The 18,284-nt window shown below is 36.6% G+C and overlaps 3 protein-coding genes across 7 annotated transcripts; 2 read left to right on the forward strand and 1 right to left on the reverse strand.

The window, feature by feature from the left end:
- Positions 1-1,657: 1,657 nt before the first annotated feature.
- Positions 1,658-4,786, forward strand: LOC111798438 (binding partner of ACD11 1-like). Of its 5 annotated transcripts, XM_087125820.1 has the most exons (7): positions 1,658-1,966; positions 2,175-2,346; positions 2,528-2,698; positions 3,439-3,542; positions 3,626-3,701; positions 3,791-3,874; positions 4,037-4,786. In XM_087125820.1, exons 4-7 carry the CDS (start codon positions 3,439-3,441, stop codon positions 4,601-4,603), a joined length of 831 nt encoding a protein of 276 aa, XP_086981946.1. In that variant the 5' UTR covers positions 1,658-1,966; positions 2,175-2,346; positions 2,528-2,698; the 3' UTR covers positions 4,604-4,786. The 5 variants fall into 5 exon arrangements, with proteins under 5 accessions (XP_086981946.1, XP_086981947.1, XP_023537363.2 ...); XM_087125821.1 differs by lacking the exon at positions 2,175-2,346; XM_087125818.1 differs by lacking the exon at positions 2,528-2,698 and having other exon boundaries at positions 1,659-1,966.
- Positions 4,787-5,074: 288 nt separating this feature from the next.
- LOC111776911 (cyclin-SDS) lies at positions 5,075-9,645 on the reverse strand. Its single transcript, XM_023656325.2, has 7 exons — positions 8,466-9,645; positions 8,198-8,365; positions 7,214-7,380; positions 6,344-6,472; positions 6,000-6,180; positions 5,613-5,657; positions 5,075-5,494 (listed from the first exon to the last, which is right to left on the reverse strand). Exons 1-7 carry the CDS (start codon positions 9,504-9,506, stop codon positions 5,465-5,467), a joined length of 1,761 nt encoding a protein of 586 aa, XP_023512093.2. The 5' UTR covers positions 9,507-9,645; the 3' UTR covers positions 5,075-5,464.
- Positions 9,646-13,848: 4,203 nt separating this feature from the next.
- LOC111800629 (alpha,alpha-trehalose-phosphate synthase [UDP-forming] 6) lies at positions 13,849-17,688 on the forward strand. The gene is made up of 3 exons (XM_023684417.2): positions 13,849-16,190; positions 16,287-16,560; positions 17,171-17,688. Exons 1-3 carry the CDS (start codon positions 14,194-14,196, stop codon positions 17,474-17,476), a joined length of 2,577 nt encoding a protein of 858 aa, XP_023540185.2. The 5' UTR covers positions 13,849-14,193; the 3' UTR covers positions 17,477-17,688.
- Positions 17,689-18,284: the final 596 nt, after the last annotated feature.

The following is an 18,284-nucleotide window of genomic DNA, read 5'->3' on the forward strand; positions in this document are numbered from 1 at the left end:
CGATTGATTATTATATCGTTTAGTGTATTTCAATTCGAACTCGGTTAATTGCTTGGCCGTTAAATTTAAAAGTTCAACTCTGAATTTGAAAGCAGTTTTTTCAAGAATCAAATGTTTTTTTTTTTTTTTCTTCCGTGAAGGAGGATGATTGAAATTTTACGGAGTGGATAGATTTTTTTGTGGTTTTGTAGGTTATAATTATGCGAGCTTTTTAGTGAAGCAAATGGAAACGGACTGTCTTGATACGCTTTTGAATACAAAATTCTTCACTCCTTGCAATCTTCATCCTAGTCTCCAGACATATAAATTCTGCATTGATTGTAGTGTTAGCTTCTGCACGAATTGTACGGTCCATAATCATCATCGGCAGGTTCGTATCTGGAGATATTCCTATCATGATGTTGTGCGCGTTCAGGACATGAAGGATCACTTTTGCTGTGCAGGGATTCAGGTATAATACATTCTTTCCCTTGTGCCTCCCGTGTCTGGGCCTTGCGACGTGTGCGAGTGCCGAGCAAATTTCCGACTATAATTGTCTTTGATAGAAAAGATTCCTGAATTCCATCTGTTTGTTGCTGATCTTTTTGCTTATGTTGTTGAAATCATCGACTTTAGAGATAGGTTTTCCTTTTTTCATTCAAACAGATAGTTTTTAAATTTGTTAGCCAAATTATCTGGTTTTTAAGCACTAGTAATTCTTGAATCGAAAATGATATGTTCTTGAGGAAATCTCACAAGCCTGATTTTGATCCTTGCCAATTTGAATGGATGAATATACAATTTGATACTTTGATTCCAGTCCGATACCTGTTTTAGTAATAGGAATAAAGCTTGTTTGCTATCATTTTGTTTTTTGGTTTGTTTTGTAAAAGTTTGCCTTTGTTCTACTTGAAGCCCCCAATTGCTTGATTCTGCAGTCATATCGAGTCAATGGTGAAATAGCTGTTCATCTAAACTCCCGTGGTCAACCGGTCGACACCAAATCACCAAAGTGATTTTTGTGAAGATTGTGGCAGAAGTGTAAATGATACCACGAGGTAACAAAACATTCTTTACAATAGTGTACAAACTTCTCCTTAGCAGACGTGTTTAAAAACGGTGAGATTGACTCCTGTACATAACGGGTCAAAGCTGATAATATCTGCTAGCGGTAGGCTTAGGCGGTTACAAATGATATCAGAGCCAGTCACCGAGTGGTGTGCCCGCAAGAACGCCGGGCTCACAAGTGGGTGGATTGTAAGATCCCACATCGATTGGAGAAAGGAATGAAACATTCCTTATAAGAGTAGACACGTTTTAAAAACCGTGAGATTGACGGCGATACATAACGGCCCAACAATATTCTAAACAATTTTATTACTACATCACACACAGATTGTTAACAATTCAAATGCTGTAAAAACATCAGGTTTCTGTGAACTCAAAGTTCAAGGAACAGAGCATTGGAACCATCATATATCCAAGCCCGGAATCCATTAACTTATCATTCAAGGAAACAAGCAGCCCAGAAACCGAAGCATGGGAATTGGAATCAACCATATCAGTTGCAGAGTCCACAGAAGAGACCCAAGCTACCTCTTCATCTTCAAGGCCAAGAAAACGCAGAAGGAAAGGCATCCCTCGCAGGTGTCCATTTTTTTGACAAGAAGATAAGATGCAACATTTTCATCTCCTTTTTAACTTCCTTGTGGCTCTCAAATGGTATGCTTCTTAATTTTTATTTACCTTGACTCGTATATTTCATAGAATGTCTAGTAGTAGAGAATTGTAGATCTCTTTGCTGCTGCATGGTTTTTAAAATTTCTTTTTCAAGTTTTGACAAGATTAGTTGTTTGACAAAGCTGATATTAACATATATTCTTTTACACTAATTCTTTGCCTCGTCCATGGCGAGTCTTGGCCGCTACCGACGATGGCAACGTGGGAAGGATGGAGGTGTTTATGCACGCAGCGATGATGGGAGGAGGTAACCTCTAAATTAAAATTAAATATTTTAATCAATTTAACAATGTTCAAATTAATTGGTAGTGCTATGTTAAACCAATTTAAGTAAAAACAACAAAAATAGAGAAATATTTTTAATTTATATATTAAATAAATATCACCTTTACTTCAGTTGAAATTTGGATAATTTTCTATTTATCAATGAGTCACTGCTCAGTGATTTGGTACAGTCAAATTTGGTCCCGCCTCCGCTAGAGCCCAAAAAAAAAAGGCTGTTCCCTACAAGAATTTCGTCTCTTCTCTTCTTCTCCTCTTCTCCCCGCCGCTTGATCTCATCAACCCATCATCTTCCGATATCTCTAATTCCCTTCTCAACCATTCTTTTACCTTTCAGAAATGTCGGTGAGTTCTTCTTCATCATCATCTTGTTGTTCTTCTGTTATCTGTGAATCTTTGATGCAGATCTGCCGCATTTATGTTTAGTAATTGTTTTTTTGTTTCTGATTGGTAATGGCGATTTGGGGAATTGTAATTGTAATGTGGAACTAGGGTTTTGTTTTTCTTTCTGATTTTGATTTTCAAGGTCTCTGGCTTCTACAATGAGCTCTGATTCTGATTGGTTGCCGACAGAATTCCACTGATTTTTCTCCCCCAAATTTTGAATTTATCAACAAAACAGTCTCTTCGTCCCTTCCTTCCTCTCAAATTCAGCTGCTTCAATCCCAACTTTTGTTTTCAGTTTCTTCTCAAAAAGGTTGAGTGAAGTGAAAATTAGCATGGTGAATTCACTGCTAAATCCTTTTTGTTTTTGGTTCTCAATTTTCTATTTCTGAAACCAGCTACCTGAATCTCACCCTATTTCTTTCTTTTCACTTTGATGATGAACTCAACGGAGTCAACACTTAGTACCGTTCACTACTAAATCCAAAAACTTGATAAGTATGATGAAGTTCAACAATTATTAGAATGTTAATTCTCTATCTAGTGCTGCCTTTTAAAAAAATTTAAATACAAGTTTTTCGTACATTGTATGTGGAGGGTAGAAGATAAATGATGTCTTATCTACTAAGCTTGTAACAGTCTCTAGGCCTACCGTTAGCAGACATTATTCTTTTTTGGTTTTTCCTTTCAAGCTTTTCCTCAAGATTTTTAAAATATCTCTACTCCGAGAGGTTTCCACGCCCTTATAAAGAATGCTTCGTTTCTCTTTCCAATCGACATGAGATCTCACAATCCAGTCCTTTAGGGTCCAGCGTTCTCGCTGGCATTAGTTCCTCTCTCTAATCAACGTGAGATTTGATCTATATATATATATATATATATATATATATATATATATATATATATATATATATATATATATTCAGTCATTCATAAGTTTAGGTATTAATTTGAAGAAGGAATGATATTGTAAATGTACATTCGAACACTTATTTCTTAATTATTTTTAATGGATTTTTTTCTTTTTTTTCTTTTAAAAAAAATCTTATGTAGATGAGAACTGTCAAGGTCAGCAATATCTCAAAAGCTACTTCTGATAGAGATATCAAAGAATTCCTTTCATTCTCTGGTCAAATCCTTTATGTTGAAATGCAAAGGTTAGTTATTATATTCTATCTGTTTGTTTTGTTTGGAGAATTATTATTATTATTATTGTTATTATTGTTTTTATTTTGTGTAGAGAAACTGAAAATACTCAGGTTGCTTATGTTACATATGAGGATTCTCAAGGAGCAGATACTGCAATACTTTTGACTGTATGTTCCTTTTTAGGCACATTGGTCTCTTTATTTCTATAATTTATGTTAGTTTTTGTGAACCTTTCTCTCTTAATCTCTTCTCTTAGGGAGCAAAAATTGGTGATTTATTTGTATCAATTACTCTGGTTGAGAATTACCATCTTCCACCTGAAGCAATGTCATCAATCCTGGTAATAAACGTCTCGTGTATATGCATTCGTTGTCAATCCTTGAATTCCTGCACACGAACGAGTTACATTATTCGATTCGAAATCTTGATTATCAAGTAGCTGTCTTTGTCTTCAAGGAGGTATTGCAAACTATTTACTTAAAATCTTAATGACCTTTTGAAGGATAAAAGGAAAACTGCTACCGGGATTGCTCCAAATCAGGCTGAAGACGTTGTAAGTACAATGCTTGCGAAAGGCTTCATCTTGGGGAAGGATGCTCTCAACAAGGCAAAAGCGTTCGACGAACGACTCCAATTGACATCAAACGCTTCTGCAACTGTCGCTTCCATTGACCGGAAGATGGGCATAACTGAGAAAATAACTGCAGGCACAGCAGTAGTGAATGAAAAGGTCAGGGAGATGGATGAAATGTTCCAGGTTACGGAGAAGACGAAATCCGCTCTTGCAGTTGCCGAGCAGAAGGCAAGCAACGCTGGAACCGCGCTCATGAGCAACTATTATGTGTTAACTGGAGCAGCTTGGTTTTCAAATGCTGTAACTGCAGTTACAAAAGCTGCCGAGGAAGTGACCCAGATGACAAAGGCAAAAGTCGAGAAAGCCGAGGAGGAGAAAGAGGAGAGTATATACCACGAAAGAACCGGGATCATCAATAACTTCGCCGAGTTCCATCTCGACGAGCCTTTACTGGGGGAGCCTGCTATTGTTCCAGTTAATTCAGCTGATAGATAGACAGTAAGTTGTGAATCATACGCATGAAAACCTACACTTGTGAAATACATTGCTTTCCCCAATCAACTGTATGATATATACATTTTCATCTAGAGGTGCTCCAATTACAGGGTTTACTTCTTTATACACCTGCTCCTGTTGAAATGTCATGACGTTCTTTTGAGTGAAAAATTCACTTTTTGACTTGATTATACAATGTTTCATTACCTTCTATAATTTATAAATATACTCTGAGTTTCTTACAATTTTAGGATGAATATGTATTTTTATCTCATTTCTTGTTTAAAGAAAAACTTCACAAAAGCCGACTTAGGACGAACTGTTTGGAATGATGTTTTTTTTAATAAAACGACGAACACAAATCTAATAAGATGGCAAAATGAGCGCAGTCTAAGCCTTAGCTCATTTGTCAATTGCAACTGCAATAAGAATACTTGGGAGTGACATCCATGGTTTACAATTTAACTCTGATTGCTCTAAGTATTAAAAATCTCATCATAGTTGTTGTTTACGTAAGAATATAGGGTCATAGCTCTGAGTATCAAACACATACAACCTGTACACAAATGACACCGATGGGAAATTCGAGCACGTAAACGATCTGGTTTAGACTTGACTAGATACACGTATAAAAATTTGAAAGAAAAATAGAAGTTATTAGACGAGTTGAACAAAGATGATTTTTGGCAATCCATCATATTTTTCTTTCATAGGTGATGGAAGACGAGAATTGAATGTCCTACCTGAGAGAGTGACCTTCACCAGCTGTTCAGGTTGGTCTTAAGTGGTCAGGAAGGAAGAATATGTCAAAGTCAATGGAACAGAAATTGCTTATTTGCTGTTAGGAAATGATGCTTTCCATCATAAAAACTTTAATAGCCACTCCAAGCTCTGTTGAAATTAATACAGCATCAGTAACTTTTGCTCAAGTTGACTTAATAAAAGAGAATTCAAGGAATTAAGTTTTATGCAAGAATAAATCAGTTTTTCTAGTTGACTATTTATATACCTCGATACATTCGTGCAGATCATCGTTTTCTGTTCTGATATGAGTCTGCAAAACGATAATGCTCCAAATGTTATAAGATAGTTACACATAAAGTCAAATAAGTGTCATTTCAATTATCATAGGTTATGAAAGAAATTGCAAAGTAACAGTAGTAGTTCTCAAAAGATTTCCAGGACACTTATAATTGTATATGAATTTTCTTATAGTATATGAACTTTATAATTGTACCTTACATTATAATTTGAATCTAATTGCATTTAGATTATGCTGTTTACGTAAATCTTTAAATTTTCTTCTAGATTTTCAAATACATATTTATATTATTATTCAAGTACGTAAATATATTGATGAAGAATGAATTTTCTTTCGCAGGTCTGTATTTTTTACCTCGATGACTCGTTGACTTGGTGCATCCTGTTTTTCTCCTAGGGACGCCAGGATGACAACCGCAGCTGCAATAGTTGAAGGGAAATAACAAAATTGGACTTTCTCTGACAGAACAAGCACTGCGAAGTTCTTAGCTCGATTCTCCAAATCTGTGTCAGCTCCAGCAGCTTTCAGGTAGAACCTAAGATTATTTTCAAATACCCATTGTCAAAAGAAATAATAAAGCATGTTGTGTGTAGTAGATTCAAATTGTTAATGGGCGGAAGGAATTTATTAACAGTGGATGGACGAGGGAGAAAAAACTTTGTCCTACAAATGGTGAAGCTAGTCTGAGGAAGATGTACCACAAGAAGTTGTAGACAGTTGGCAGGAAACAATGGAACTTTAGAACTTCTTCAACAAGCCATTCCATACCAACAACTTCAGATCTTCTATACGTGTTGCTCCCTACACGAATATTCCTTTGCTGCAACCTGAAATACCAAAAATAAAACCAATCAGTACTATCATCGCTTTTTAAATAGATCCACCAAAGCTCGAGACCCACCAGATTGGATATCTTCTCAATTCTCAAGGCTCTATTCAGTGAAACAGACGATGATTTAACTTTTTGCATGTAAAGTACAAGTTAAAGCTAGATGAAGACTGTGGATAAAAGGGAGTTTAAAAAGAAAAGAGAGGAATAGAATTGTTATAAAGCTGATTCACATATGACGACTTAGAGCTCTACATAGCAGCCTCAATGCATTGATGGTTAGATAAGCATTTTATTGGTGAGTCTTGGGTCTCTTCTGTGCACATGAGTTGTTAACTTAAGAACTGTGTATCGACAATAAGTTTGACTATTATTTGTTACATCGGCTAAAATATGACCATGGTATAATCACAATGTGACAAACATTCTTTTGTCCATGTGAACGCAAAGCTATGGACATTCAAGACTATTAGATTGTTGAAGGGTCACTAGTATCTACTAGTGACCCTTCAACATAGATAGATTCATTTACTTATATACATTTTTTTTCTGATTATTGTTTCTGGTACTATTTACCATTTTGATCCTAACTTACTCAATTTTACACCCTTGAACCAAAGCAAGAAAACCAACTGACTTACAATTTGTTTCCATGCAATCTTCATCATATATAGGCTAACGAAGTTGAATAGAAGTTATAGTAGATGCACATTGATAGACGAGAGAAAAAAGAAGTCACCAGCTGTATGACTGATTTTCTTCGATTCTAGTAGCCAAAGTTAGACATGCAATGCCCAGAATTTGAAGGTGGCTTCCAGCTCTGAAGAATCCTTTGCTCAGAATCTGGTCCAGGAGGGTAACTCCTAAAAATGTCGTCTCCTGATGAAGTTTGGTATCTCTCGATCTCTACATAATTCGAAAAAAAAAAAAAAAAAAGAAGCTAAATAATTATATAAAAAAAAAAAAAAGGTTTGACCCAACTGATTGATGACAAGTCTTACCGCATGAAAAGGAATTAACAGATTATAAAGAATGTATTTAGTGAACTATAACAGATGATGAAAATGAAACTGCATTGGTGAATTCCTAACAAAATCCCAACATTCTCCGTAATGAGCGCAAATCTCGCTGTTATAAATGTTTATACTATTATTAAGATAAAAATAAACAGCTAATGTATCCAAGCAGAAGTAACAAATGAAAAGAAAAGTCAGTTAAACTTGGCTGATTCAAGATGCTAGATGCAATGGGCGCGTGGCAGGCCTAATTCGTTAGAATGAGCATAACAACTTGATGAAACAGGTGCAAAATCATGAACATATTAATGACTTTGTAATTTTCGTTGGTAAATTACAGTTACATTTAAACTAAGAGGGAGATAGTGCCTGATTACATACAATCACACGAGATGGTAAACAGAGTATTGTAAATTTTGAAGAGTCGATAACGTGAAATTCATACACATAAGGATATCAGATTTGACGTATTTTTCTAAAGCCAGATGAGAAATTTCCAGAAAACACCGATGGAATAGTCGATACCAGAAAATTACAATGTTGGATACAGTTCAAATTGAAATATGACAGTGTGTCTCAAACGCTATGCAGTTCCAATGTCTCAGAATACAAAATCTATTAACGATGAAAATGGAAGGCCGGTGCAATATCTCATGCTAATTCAGGAATTATTGAGAGAAACACAGTGGTTCAAATCAAGGACTTACTTCAACTATCCATTGGACCATATTTGACCGTTCCTGGAGAATGAGATCGCCATAATCCGTCGACGACCGGTACTCTTCTTCGTAGTCGCGAATTATCAATTGGCGTCTTTCTCTGTTTCTGATCATTCGATAGGCTTCTTCATTGTCCAATTCTTCGAATCTCAAAATCTAAGTTAAAATCAATTAAATAAAAACAATATAAGTTGTTTGATTAGCTGCAGGTTTGTTGCGGATGAAACGCCAAGGAAGCATGAAAATAGAGAATTACCGTAGATTGATCTACTTTCTCTTCTTCAATAGATGTGCCAGTTCTAATGTCTTGAGAGGCACTTGATCTTAGAAAGTCGCGCCTGTACTGCACCAGCATGCTGAATGTTGATGAAGGAGTTGCGTCGTCGTTTGATTTTTCTGAAAATTCGCTTCCGGATTCCAAGAAAATTGAAGGAGTGTAATCTGAGCAGTCCGTATCAGACGTCTCCAATAGAATAGTTGACCGAAGCTCGGACAAGGCCTGGCTAGAGTATTCCGAAACATCCTCGTAAGAGAACTGCTCTGTGCAAGCAAGATCCGATTCAAACTTCAAGCTGTTAGGCCACTGTTCTATCGTGGAATCCGACTTCGAAACAGTGAAAGTTTCATTGATCTCATTTCTCGGTATCTCTTGTAACTGAAAGTCCCACAGTCCGTTTTCTTCAACCTCTAGTCTTTTCTCTTCGAAGGAACAGACGCTCTCGAGGATAGATTCAGCACAAGACGGTACACAAGGATTGGACGGCACAGCTCCCTTTCCACAAAGCTTCGACGAGACATCAGCCTCAGTGAATTGGAACTCCAGAACTCCATTGTCCGCTGGATCTTTGTTTTGGTCAATAATTCTCCTAAACTCTCTCCTACTCTTCAACCTGGAGTTACTCGGTCCAACAACACCAAAATCGACTCCAGAATTCGACTCCACGCAAGACGATTCAGACACTTCCACATTACTCTTCCTAACCTCGCACTCCTCCTGCAAGCAACCTCTGGACACTCCATTCGAAGCAGCATCCAAATTCAAATTGACTTGAAGATCGCCACCAATGGAACCGAATCGTCTCTTCCTCGCACCCGCAGTACCACGCTGGAATCCAAAAACCGCTTCGAGTTTGGTAGAAACCTCAGGTCCTCCTCCGTGGAAGGAGCCAGAGCTGGAGTCCGGCGAGCAGAAAAAAGGAGAAATCGGATCGCGCCTGCGGCGTGGAAGCTGAGACCGAAGCCTCTTCTTGGGCGGAGACGGAGATTGGAGGTTGGACCTTCGCTTTCTGGACTTCATGGTGCGGTGATGAGTTTGGTGATAGAAGCAGAGCAGTTATGGAAGTTAGGAAGCGAAAGAGAAATGTGAAATTGGAAGTGAGTCTATACTTCCTCCCGCCTCCTGTTTATCTAATAATTATATATCACTATCACTGAATCACCATCCCACGCGCGTCTTCCTCCTCCCTCCCTTTTCCGTACGGACCTATTACGACAGGGCTATGCCTTAGACGGACATGGCTTATTATTTAAACACAATTAATTAATTCTCCACATAAATATTCAACTATATATAATTATCTAACTCATTAATCAATTAAAATAAATTAATTTTAAATATATCAATTTTTATCACAAACTTTTTTTTTTTTTTTTTTTTTTTTATTATGTTACCGTAAATAAAAAAACTCCCTAGAATTCGTGCAACCACTCAATGGCTTGTACGAGGCTCCACCCAGTTGAACCTTCTCAGTTGTGACTCGCGTCTTGGCTCAGTTCCCAACATGCGACTCCAAGTGGTTGGACTCGACTCTCTCAGCTTGTGGCCACTTAGATAGCTTAAATTTCTGTTTTTTGATTCGTTTTACCATGTTTGGCTATTTCGAAATTGTTTTTGATGTCATATTTTTCAGACAACTAAATATTTTTAATTTGTTTTGGGATAGTTAAAGTGATATTAACTCTACGAATAGGCTCTAAGTTCGATTTTATGAATGAGTAGAGTATCTCGTAGGTGAAATCGGATTACATGAAGCTAAACCTAGGAATGTTTGGTCAAAACAAGCTTAGGAGCACCGAGCCTCACTTTTGGAACACATATGAGCTAATTGACTGAAATTATCATGTCACACGTTTAATATGGATTTTATGGCTATTTACTACGTGTTATTCGATTGATATGACCATGTTTATTTTATTTGATATATCGTACCTCTGTGTGCAAAATCTCTTAACCATGATGGTATGACTATATGTATCAGTATCGAGGCACCAAAATTTTAATTTAAAATCTCTTAACCATGATGGTATGACTATGTGTACAGTATCGAGGCACCAAAATTTTAATTTGTGAGATACAGTGACTGAAATGTTATGACTATGTATGTCAGCTTCGAAAAGTATATATGTCATAATATCTTAAAAGTTTATTATACATCATTTTATGAAACCATGGTTTTATACCGGATCTCATGTATGTTTATTTTTCATTATTTTTTATGTTATAGAAATTTTTAAAATTTTTTAATCATAATTATTATTTTAAATCAATTTTTAACTCTGGCATGCTTTTGGATATTATTTGGTTATTAAATTTGAAATATTTGATTTATTGGGTTCATTATTATTATTAGTATTTATTATTATGGACTATGGGTTCATTAATAGTATTTGGATAATCAGTTGGTTATTTAATCATGATTATGGTGTATTATCTCATATTAAATCGAAGGACGAAAAGGGTATCCCCATACATTAATTTAGAGTTTATTATTTATACGTGAATATAATGCATATGTTTATAAATATTCTTATAAAAATAATTTTGATTAAAATCATTCATAATTAATTTAAAGCGATTCCATAAAAAAAATATTCCAAACCAATTTGATTATTTAAAATATATATGTATATCAATTTTTCTAAACAAAAATTCAATAATTAATAAAGGGAAAACCCCAATACATTTTAGCCCAATTTTAGTCATCAGCCCAAGTTTGAATGTCCATTAAGTCCAAACTAGTACTGAATTTGGTATCCACGTGGCAGGGATAGAAATGTAATTCAATATTTTAAGCCCGTTTTTATTTTATATTTAGGAATATTATAGTCGTTTACTAATTAAAACTGCTACTGTGCTACTACACAAATTATAAATTATAAATTAGACTTAATAAAAAATATTTATGTAAGACGAAATTGAAAATTAAAAAATAATAATAATAATAAATAAATAAATTAAAATTAAAATTAAAATTTTTTAAAATGTAAGAACCAATTTATAACTTAAATATTTTTTAGTGCAATAAATTAGAGTATAAAGATGAAAATCTTGAATATATGTTAATTATTGCTGGAGTATATGCTAGAAATTAAGGAGAATATTTTATTTTAGTAGTTGACTTTTGACTTTTATTTGACCACCTTCCATGCATTTATTATTATTATTTATTTATTTATTTATTATTTTTGTAATCCATAGATTTTATTTAACAATTTTTAGTGTATTTAACCACATTTTTCAACTTGCATGGAAAACAACATATTCAACCAAAAATGGACTTATTTAAAATTTATGCTAAATGCAAGTTGAAGAAATTTATAGAAATTTCACCAATCAGCATGAATTTAATGTATTTTTAAAAAATGACATAAATTCTTCTCTTTTAAAAATATAGTCAAAAGCGTGCCTTTTATCATAATGTATTTTATAGTATACTTGAATTTGACTTTTGTTTAAAATATGTTATCCATGTAATTTTTTTTTAAATTTTTTGATATACATACGTATTTTATCTTAATTTTCTTCCTAATTATTAAAATAATTTGATATAGTGGTAATTTACTTAAGATTTCATTAGGTAAACTATGGATCGTTAATTAACCACTCAACATATAGTAGATTTGCTCTCTTAGTTTGTTGAAGTAAGCAAGATTGTCGTTATCATTAACATGTGGTCTCCTCCCCATGGATCTTTCAAGGTTAATTTTGATATGGTTGTCCCTGATGGTGAAGTGGATATTAGATCTCTTGCTCGTGATTCTAATAGTGAGACAATAATGGGTATGGAGAGCTTCAAAGATTTCGTTGGCTCCGTTGAGCTCGCTAAAGACACTCGCTCTTCTTGAAAGCATTTTTCAATGCTCTTAAAGCGTACACGCTAACACAAATTCATTTACTATTTGAAGTCTCTTAATAAGTAACAAAGTTAAATATTCGTTTTTATTCTACTCGAGATCATTTGCATAAGAAGGCATGACTTTGACGATCATTATAAAGTTGTTGAACCAATACCATTCGGGTAAGTACTACGTTGACAAAACTAGCTTCCCATGGTGTGGCTTGAGGGGGCAGCATAATAACGGTAGGGTGGCAGAACAGAGAATGGTTGCCTATTTAATCACGAAACCTTATCTGGTTTAGTTGAGAAGCGTGCTGCTGCCAGCTGTATTTTTTGGTTTTTTCTCTTTTTTTTTTTTTTTAAATTTCTCCAAAATTTCCCATTTCCCAAATCCCAACACTCAATTTTTCATTTTTCTTAATTATATTTTTAAAAAAGCTTGCCACGTGTACCATTCTGTGCTTCCTGCTTATCCACTTTACTAAACAATGCCCTGTCGGATGGATTAAATACATTATCCTTTATTAATAATTATTTTCCCACTTCACTAAGGGGCCCACATGGAATACGTGGCCTTTCATTCTGTCAACGTGACGTCCAGCTGGAGCCAGATCTGGAATGTACTTTTTTTTGTTTTTATTTTAATCATTCTATTTTAATATTTTACCTCTCAGTATTATTTTTTTCACCCCATCCATGTGAGCCATATGAGAGACAAACCGAATTAGTTCATTTCAATTATTTTTCATGGTTTTAAATTATTATATCAAAATTACTTTTTAGCCCTCAAACTTTTAACAAATTAATAATTTATCCTTCTAGAAAAAAAATTTACATCAATGACTAAAATTGAGTATTTGTTTTGAAATTTAGAGGCAAAATTAATTTAATGTTTAAACTTTAAAAATAAGCGTAATTTATTAAAAAAAATTTAGGCGCTTATCAATTATAAAATTAAAATCTAATGAGAATTAATGTGGTAAACTTATAATTTAAGTAAAATATAGAGATAAAAAGATTAATAATAATAATAATAATAGTAATAAATTGAATATGGATATTTTGAGTTGAAAGGAAATAATCCGACCGACCGACCGACCGACCGACCGGAGTGACACGTCAAAGAATTTCGTGAAAACCCACAAAAACCGAGCAGAACAGAGTTGAGAGAGACAGACTTCTCTCTCTAACCGAGCGTTCACATTTCGCCACGTAATTCCCCATCATTACGTGGAATTTTCCATTAAAAAAAATGTCATCATTTCATTTTTAATATATTTTTATTAAAAAAATATAATATAATATTTAAACTAATTTTTAAAAACTTAAATTCAAATATTATAGAACAATGGTACTGACGGACTCACCAACGGCGCCAGAAGAGAGAGAGAAAAAAGAAACGGATAAGAACAAAGAGCGAGGGGAGTTAAGGGAAATTATCCAGTGCTACACATATGTACCATTATTACCTAATTTCCTTTAATTCTCCACCGTCCGATTTTGATCATTCTCCTTCCATCTCTCTCTCCTCTTATGCGTCACTGAATTCAGAATATGCTTCTTCCAACCACTTGACCGTACTTTTTTCCTTTGTTTTTCTTTTGTAATTCGTCTCCAAATTGTAAAATTATTTTTTAAAAAAGTTGAAATTTGGATATCTTTTGCCTTCTTCTTCTGGGTCTCTCTGGATTTTTCATTTTCAGTTCAATACAGAGAGGGAGTGTTTGTTTCTGTGTTCTTCCTTCTTCTCTGGGTTTTCGATTCTGGTTCGATTTCAATCGTTTTTTTCTTGTTTTTCAAGTGTTTTTTCAAATACCCATTTCCCTTACTTTCATGGATTGATAGAAAAATCCCATCCACAAATCAATGGTTTCAAGGTCGTATTCCAATCTACTTGAACTCGCCACCGGAGAATCGCCGTCTTTCGGCCGTATGAACCGCCAAATCCCTCGGATTATGACTGTCGCCGGTTTAATCTCCGACATCGATGACGATCGACCAGAAAGCGTCTCATCGGAGCCGTCGTCCTCCTCCGCCCTTCGTGACCGGATTATCATTGTAGCCAATGAGCTCCCCATCAGAGCTCAACGGAAATCAGGCGGCGGCTGGATTTTCAGCTGGGATGAAAATTCCCTTCTCCTGCAGCTGAAAGATGGGTTGGGTGATGATGATTTTGAGGTGTTTTATGTGGGTTGTCTCAAGGAAGATATTCAGGTAAATGAACAAGATGAGGTATCTCAAATACTCTTAGAAACATTTAAATGTGTACCAACGTTTCTGACTCAAGAGCTTTACACTAGTTACTATCATGGATTCTGTAAGCAACAGCTATGGCCTCTGTTTCATTACATGTTGCCTCTGTCGCCTGACCTCGGCGGTCGGTTTAACCGCCCGCTGTGGCAGGCTTATGTTTCTGTGAATAAGATCTTTGCTGATAGGATCATGGAAGTGATCAATCCTGAGGATGATTTTGTTTGGATTCATGATTATCATCTCATGGTGTTGCCTACTTTTCTTAGGAAGAGATTCAATAGAGTCAAGCTTGGATTCTTCCTGCATAGTCCGTTCCCATCGTCTGAGATATATCGAACGCTACCGATACGGGAGGAGCTCTTACGAGCGCTCCTGAATTCGGATTTGATAGGGTTTCATACATTTGATTATGCTAGGCATTTTCTTTCTTGTTGTAGTAGGATGCTTGGTCTAAGGTACGAGTCGAAACGGGGTTATATTGGGATAGAGTATTATGGTCGAACCATTAGTATTAAGATCCTTCCTGTTGGGATTCATATGGGTCAACTTCAATCTGTTTTGAGCCTTCAGAAGACAGAGGAGAAGGTTGCAGAGCTTATCGAACAGTTTCGTGATCGAGATAGGATAATGTTGCTCGGTGTTGACGATATGGACATATTTAAGGGTATTAGTTTGAAGCTTTTGGCTATGGAGCAGTTGTTGATCACACATCCTGAATGGCAGGGGAAAGTAGTATTGGTGCAGATTGCCAATCCTGCGAGAGGCCGAGGGAAAGATGTGAAAGAAGTTCAGGATGAGACGAAGGCAGCTGTTAAGCGGATTAACGACACGTTTGGGAAACCGGGGTACGAGCCAGTTATGTTGATTGAGGAGCCACTGAAATTCTATGAGAGAGTTGCATATTACACCGTTGCCGAATGTTGTTTGGTCACTGCGGTTCGGGACGGTATGAATCTCATTCCATATGAGTACATTGTCAGCCGCCAAGGGAACGATAAGTTAGATAAGCTCTTGGGATGTGAATCATCAGCTCTGAAGAAGAGTATGTTGGTTATATCTGAATTCATTGGGTGCTCTCCGTCCTTAAGCGGAGCAATTCGAGTTAATCCGTGGAATATTGATGCTGTAGCTGATGCAATGGAATGTGCATTAGAGATGGAAGATGCCGAAAAGCAGCTCCGCCATGAGAAGCATTTTAGATATGTGAGCACGCACGATGTTGGGTATTGGGCTCGAAGTTTCCTACTAGATTTGGAGAGGGCTTGTCGGGATCATGTGAGGCAGAGATGTTGGGGTATCGGGTTCGGTTTAAGTTTTAGAGTTGTGGCTCTTGATCCGAACTTCAGGAAGCTGGCATTGGAACACATATTTTCGACTTATAAGAGGACGAAATCTCGAGCTATTCTTTTGGACTATGATGGTACATTAATGCCTCAAGCTTCAATTGATAAGAGTCCTACTTTAAAATGCCTCGAAACGCTTAATACCTTGTGTCGAGATAAGAACAATATGGTATTCATTGTGAGTGCAAAAAGCCGAAAGAAACTTGCTGAATGGTTCGGTCCTTGTGAAAATCTCGGCATTGCTGCCGAGCACGGATACTTTATTAGGTGAATTATCACATGATGAATACGCTTCGTCTATACTGTTTTGTTGATTGTCTTATTGTGTATGGCAAAATTAAGGGAATTGTTTTCTTCTTTTAGGATGAAGCAGGATGAGGAATGGGAAACCAGTTTACCAGTTGCAGATTGCTATTGGAAGCAGATCGTGCAGCCGGTTATGAAACTCTACACCGAAACAACCGATGGTTCGACAATCGAAGATCGAGAAACTGCGCTTGGATGGTGTTACGAAGATGCAGATCCAGATTTTGGTTCGTGTCAAGCTAAGGAGCTCTTCGATCATCTCGAAAGTGTTCTAGCCAATGAACCAGTTACAGTCAAGAGTGGTCAAAATATTGTAGAAGTTAAACCACAGGTTCAACCTCATTGTCTCTCATCTTTAAAAGTTAAAATTGTTTCTGAGCTTCATGGTCTGTTTAATTACTGAATATGACTTTAAGTATTGATTGGCTTTGTTCATCATCCCCCCACTTCTTTGACTCGGGTAATACGGTTCGAATGAAAATGTAATAGCTCTTGCCCGCCGCTAGCAGATATTGTCCTCTTTTGGGTTTCCCCTCAAGGTTTTTAAAACGTCTCAGCTAGGGAGAGGTTTCCACACCCTTACAAAGAATGCTTCGTTCTCCTCCCTAACCGATGTGAGATCTCACAATCCACCTCCCTTCGGGGCCCAATGTCCTCGCTGGCACTCGTTTCTTTCTCCAATCGATGTGGGGTCCTCCCAATCTACCCCTTCGGGCCCAGTGTCCTCCCAATCTACCCCTTCGAGGCCCAGCGTCCTTGCTGGCACGCTGCCTCGTATCCACTCCCTTGGGGGCTTAGCCTCTTCACTAGCACATCGACTGGTGTTTGGCTGCTTCCTTTTTGTGCAGATCTTGAAAATACTATTATATCATCTAGCATTTCCTTTTTCTTATCAACCTTAACGATTTGGGTGAACCTGATGTTCGATTTTATAATCGCAGGGGGTTAGCAAGGGTCTTGTAGCTAAACGACTTCTCTCCGCAATGCAAGAGAAGGGGACCCCTGCAGATTTCGTTCTATGCATCGGTGATGACAGATCAGATGAAGACATGTTCAAGGTGATCTCGAGTTCCATGGAAGGCCCATCGATCTTGCCTCGAGCTGATATTTTTGCATGTACGGTGGGGAGGAAACCGAGCAAAGCCAAGTATTACCTCGACGATCCATCAGAAATTGCAAGGTTGATGCACGGTTTGGCTACGGTGTCGAGGCAAAACGGCGCGCTTTATCCATCACAAGGTGCATAAGCCTCAACTTTTGCATTTGTCAATGTCATTCAATTTTAATCTTATTTACACATCACAGTGTACATATTGCTGCGGTTTCACGATGGGAAGAAAGTAAAAAGGGCAAAAACTGAGACAAATTTTTGTTTTATGGTTCATTTAGTAAAAGATGTAAATATATTTGGATGTGATATAATGACTGAATTTGCTTCAATTCCAGGTTCATTCTTTTCTTTTGGATTGTGTATTATATCAGCTTATAAACCTTTGCATAATATTTAATGTGAATTTGCTTTGAGCTATGACCAGCCTCCTGGCCATGGTTCATCATCCTTGTTTGAGGTCGACCTCGTGGGGGGTCGAGGCCTTTTTAGGTCTCAGTCGACCTTTACTAAGTTGGCCCTCTAGGTTATGGTCAGGGCTTGAGCGTCTCTCGTGCAACTAGTCTCATCTTTAGGCGTTAAGCTTCATATGTTCATGCATGTGTCTTATGCTTCATGTCTTGGGCTTGTGTCTCTGGTCTCATGTTTTGTGTCTCATGCCTTACCCTAAGGTTCAACGTTTAGGCTAATTTATAGCTCGATGGGTTGGGGTGGGTCGCTTGATTTGCTATTAGGTTTGATGGTTAATTTCACCGGTAAGAGTTGTTCTCACCTGTAGATGAAGATTATCTTCTTCGTCTCTATTTTTGCCCCAACCTCTCCTTGCCCTGTCATGTCGTATATCTAAGCAACTAGTGTCTTCGTGAGCTAGCAATGGGACTTTTGGATGTACATGTTATAAGTTTCATTGAAATTAAGTTAATTGACTTAACTATTTGAAACATTAA

Source organism: Cucurbita pepo, chromosome 1 (genome assembly GCF_057944985.1).
Source record: "Cucurbita pepo subsp. pepo isolate OVF chromosome 1, ASM5794498v1, whole genome shotgun sequence".
NCBI classification, from domain to species: Eukaryota; Viridiplantae; Streptophyta; class Magnoliopsida; order Cucurbitales; family Cucurbitaceae; genus Cucurbita; species Cucurbita pepo.

Excerpts from the sequence above, each read along its gene's own strand:
- LOC111800629 (XM_023684417.2), top strand. The coding sequence starts at position 14,194 with ATGGTTTCAAGGTCGTATTCCAATCTACTTGAACTCGCCACCGGAGAA. Across the intron at positions 16,191-16,286 it reads GAGCACGGATACTTTATTAG|GATGAAGCAGGATGAGGAAT; the intron begins GTGAATTATCAC and ends TTCTTCTTTTAG. Across the intron at positions 16,561-17,170 it reads TTGTAGAAGTTAAACCACAG|GGGGTTAGCAAGGGTCTTGT; the intron begins GTTCAACCTCAT and ends TTATAATCGCAG.
- LOC111798438 (XM_087125818.1), top strand. Across the intron at positions 3,543-3,625 it reads CTTTATGTTGAAATGCAAAG|AGAAACTGAAAATACTCAGG; the intron begins GTTAGTTATTAT and ends TATTTTGTGTAG. Across the intron at positions 3,875-4,036 it reads AAGCAATGTCATCAATCCTG|GATAAAAGGAAAACTGCTAC; the intron begins GTAATAAACGTC and ends GACCTTTTGAAG.
- LOC111776911 (XM_023656325.2), bottom strand. The coding sequence starts at position 9,506 with ATGAAGTCCAGAAAGCGAAGGTCCAACCTCCAATCTCCGTCTCCGCCC. Across the intron at positions 7,381-8,197 it reads TGGTCCAATGGATAGTTGAA|AGATCGAGAGATACCAAACT; the intron begins GTAAGTCCTTGA and ends CGAATTATGTAG. Across the intron at positions 5,658-5,999 it reads CAAGTCAACGAGTCATCGAG|ACTCATATCAGAACAGAAAA; the intron begins GTAAAAAATACA and ends ATCGTTTTGCAG.